The sequence below is a fragment of the Myotis davidii genome, unplaced genomic scaffold (genome assembly GCF_000327345.1).
Source record: "Myotis davidii unplaced genomic scaffold, ASM32734v1 scaffold789, whole genome shotgun sequence".
Taxonomy (NCBI): domain Eukaryota; kingdom Metazoa; phylum Chordata; class Mammalia; order Chiroptera; family Vespertilionidae; genus Myotis; species Myotis davidii.
Genome location: NW_006300234.1, coordinates 37,784 through 41,900, shown reverse-complemented (window position 1 = coordinate 41,900; position 4,117 = coordinate 37,784). Strand labels below are relative to the sequence as shown.

At 40.6% G+C, this 4,117-nt stretch overlaps 2 protein-coding genes across 2 annotated transcripts in view; one reads left to right on the top strand and one right to left on the bottom strand.

Moving 5' to 3' along the window:
• LOC102753282 (mothers against decapentaplegic homolog 9) overlaps window positions 1-4,117 on the bottom strand; it is a 38,697-nt gene that overhangs the window by 3,050 nt on the left and 31,530 nt on the right. The window lies entirely within an intron of this gene.
• On the top strand, window positions 865-2,386 carry LOC102751771 (small integral membrane protein 15-like). The gene has a single exon (XM_015572405.1). The coding sequence runs from the start codon at window positions 1,160-1,162 to the stop codon at window positions 1,382-1,384; it is 225 nt and encodes a 74-aa protein (XP_015427891.1). The 5' UTR covers window positions 865-1,159; the 3' UTR covers window positions 1,385-2,386.

Genomic DNA, 4,117 nt, shown 5'->3' with positions numbered 1-4,117 from the left:
GTGTAGCTCCTGCATTGAGGTTCTGCCCCCTGGTTGTTAGTGTGTGTCATAGTGACCAGTCATTCCTAGTCATTCTGCTGTTAGGGTCAGTTTGCATATTATCCTTTTATTATATAGGATAGAGGCCTGGTTCATGGGTGGGGGCCACCGGGGCAAACCAGCCGGCCCCCACCCATGCACCAGGCTTCTATCCTATATAGTAAAAGGGTAATATGCCTCCCAGCACCGGGATCAGCGGAGCCGAGAGGCCTCCCAGCACTGGGATGCGTGTGACAGGGGGCAGTGCCCAAACCCCTGATCGCCCTGTGGCTCTGTGTGTGACAGGGGGCGGGGCCACAACCTCCTGATCCACCCTTCTCTGTTCGTGACAGGGGAAGGCGCCCCAACCCCCCTGATGGGCCCTGCTCTATGAGTGACAGGGGGCAGCGCCCCAACCCCCTGATTGGCCCTGCTCTGTGCGTGACAGCGGGTGGCGCCGCAACCTCCCCCTCGACCCTGCCTTGAGTGTGACAGGGGGCGGTGCCCCAACCCCCCAATTGGCCCTACCCTGAGCATGACTGAGGGTGGTATCGCAACCTCCCGCTCCACCCTGGTCTGTGCATGACAGGGGACGGTGCCCCAGCTCCCCAATCGGCCCTGCTCTGAGCCCGACCAGAGGCTGTACCTAGGGATTGGGCCTGCCCTCTGCCACCTGGGAGCAGGCCTAAGCCAGCAGGTCGTTATCTCCTGAGGGGTCCCAGACTGGGAGAGGACACAGGCCGGGCTGAGGGACCTCCCCTCCCCCCCGAGTGCACAAATTTTTGTGCACCGGGCCTCCAGTAAGTAAATAAATAAATAGACAAGTAAATAAGTTTGTATATTTTTCTGTGTATGAAAAGTTATTTTTAAAATGACAGATTCAGTTAAGCAAATTAGTTTTGTTATCGGGAACACTGATTCTCTGTAGAGTTATTTAAAAGTTGGATTTCAGGAGTTGGGAATTGGGATCCAAGTCCAAGTATATAGGATTTAAACCTTCTCGCAGATGTGTGTAGTAGAGCCAGAGAAGACAACCAACCAGGGGTCATCCATCTGAAATTGTAATTGGCTCACCAATCCAGGACAAAGTTAGAGATCACAACTCAAGCATAAGTCGCCTTTTCCTAACACTGCTACAAAGATGTTTGACATAAAGGCTTGGGCTGAGTATGTTGTGGAATGGGCTGCAAAGGATCCATATGGCTTCCTTACAACAGTTATTTTTGCCCTTACTCCATTGTTTCTAGCAAGTGCTGTACTGTTCTGGGAATTGGCCAAGATGATTGAGGCCTGGGGAAAGGAGCAAAAGAAAACACAAAAATGCCAAGAAAATATTGAAAAAGCTAAACAACTGAAAAAGGACTGAAGGAATGAACAGGCTCCGCAACCAGAGGAAACTCATTTGGGAAATTATGCAGCTTTGGAAGGACCCTGTAGGGTTTCTTTTCTGGATTTATGATAGTATTTAATAAACATAGCATGAGCATATGGAAGATGTTAGTTCTGACTGCTACTGTAGCAACTTTTGGGCTTCTTCATAGAAGTTTATTGACAGTTATTGTAAATTGGCATTTATTATGCTAAAAATTCTTTATAACTGACTTAGTCATTTTCCATTTTGCAGCTTAAAACATCCTGTGGAGAAAAAAATTACTTTGGATTATGAACTCTATTCAAATACTGGCTCAAAAAGGGGTCCTATTCCAGACAAAGGAAACTAAGAATGTATAAATGAGAACTGTCCTGAGGTGAAAAGTGTGCTTTGGCTTAAAAAGAGATACAGTTTATTAATTACATCTTTTATTGTTATTGCTTATGTCTTAGAATCATTTCTGGCTTTCTCAAAGCAAAATATTATTAATCAGTGAGTACTTCACTTTCTACATTTTTCTCATTCTAGCCTTTGAGAGACTGATAATTATCAGACATTCTGCCTTTTTAAAAATCTAATTTTATAAAAAATTCTATCGATTGTATAGAGTACCAGCTACTAACAATTTTGTACTTATGAACACTGCCATTTACTTGGATATGACTTGTTGAATAGAGTAGCACTGTGATTTAAAGCTTGCAGTAAAAATGCCAACCCTTATAGTACTTTGGAACCAGTTTATTCTTACTCGTGCTAAGAAGAAATATGAAGTAGTTAAAATGTCTTATCTGATAATTTGCTGATAATATAGATACTACTTTTAATTTTTATTCCATTTTTTGAACTCATGTAGTGATGTCCTATAATTTCTGATCAAATAAGCTCACAATGAAAATTAAAAATTCATTTTTTTTCCTAAGGAACTCTAAAAGAGTAAGTCATATTTCATAAATGGTAAAGAAATGCTTAACATTTGGAAAATTTTTGTTTGGTATAATAATTGGGTGAAAAAGATAAATTATGGCAAAATAAGAATGTGTTGTAATCCTATATAATAAAAGCCTAATATGCTAAATGTCCGGTTGTCCGGTCATCTGTTCAACCAATCAAAGCATAATATGCTAATGATATGCTAAGGCTGCTCAAACCACTCGCTATGACATGCACTGACCACCAGGGGCAGATGCTTCAACCAGTAGGTTATCTTGCTGCTGGGGTCCAGCCAATCGGAACTGAGCGAGGAGCAGGCCTAAGCCATCAGTTGGACATCCCCTGAGGGCTCCCAGACTGCGAGAGGGTGCAGGCTGGGCTGCGGGACTCCCACCACCACCCCTCGCCCTGGGTGCACGTATTTCATGCACCGAGCCTCTAGTTAGAAATAAAAAGCTAAAGGATATTTCCTTCAGTTAAATATAATTGGAACTTTTTACTATGAAACATGGTTTTTATAAATGCATGGTCCAATAATTTTACTCACTGTCAGTATTTAATAGCTCATTAATATTTTCCTCGTCTCTGGTAATTAATTCTAAATTACAGAAATTATCAGCTTTAATTTAAAAATGAAAGTAGATACTGATATAAAATTGGTACGTTTTTATTTTTAAAACAAAGTTGGATTTCAAACACCATGCTGCGTGATTACACTTTACATTTGTGGCTAGAACTTCAAGTGGACCTTTGATGCCACTTGGAAATCATAGCATTCTCTCCCAGACCATTCACTCTCTCATTTCTCCTACTTTTCCACCTACTCCTCAAGCCTGCTTACAACAGAGTTTCTTTTTTCCTATTTTAATGAGAGAAATGAAGCAATCAGAAGAGAATTTCCACAGCACTGCACCCAGAGACTTGACCTTTCTACCTTTTACTATAGATTATCTGTGTTTCCAAATAAGCCATCTATTTGTGCATAAGACTCACTCACCTCTGGGAACAGCATTCCAGAAACTCTCCCCATTCTTTCCTTTTTCTTTCCATCAGATCATTCCCATCAATGTACAAACATGCTGAAATGTCTTTCATCTTCAAAATAGTTCTCTTGGCACTACAACCATCACAGATTACTGTCCTTATGTCTTTGACTCCCTTTGTAGCAAAACCCCTCAAAAACAGGCATCTGCACTGGCTGTCTCAATTCCTCTTCTTCCACTCTTTTAAATACATTCTAATCAACATTTCACCCAAGCCTTCAACAATATTGTTCTTATCAAGATCAAAAAGACCTTCATATTGCTCAAATTAATGATCAGCTTTCAGTCTTTGTGTCACATGGGCAGTATTTGCTTTAGTTCATCCCCTCTCCTCCTCAATGTATTTTCTTTTTTGGCTTAGAAAGAACCTTCCTTTCTTGGTTTTACCACTATTTTGGTGGTGGCACATTCTCAGTTTTCTTTGCTGGTTCTTTCTCTTTTCCACTATCTTTTCTTTTTTTAAAAAAATCTTCATTGTCTGTCTCCTTAGGTAATGCATATATGCATATATGATCTTTGTTTAATCTCTTCCTGCTCCCTTCCCTCTGAAAATCGTCAGTTTGTTCCATTTCCATGCCTCTGATTCTATTTTATTCACCAGTTTATTCTGTTCATTAAATTTCTTATCCATTTATTTTTACTTTTAGATTAAATTGTTGATAGGTATGTATTTGTTGCCATGTTGTTGTTCATATTTTATTTATCTTTTTCTTTTTCTTCTTCTTCCTCTTCTTAAAGAATGCCCTTCAACATT

Coding starts and splice junctions, on each gene's coding strand:
- LOC102751771 (XM_015572405.1), top strand. CDS start 1,160: ATGTTTGACATAAAGGCTTGGGCTGAGTATGTTGTGGAATGGGCTGCA.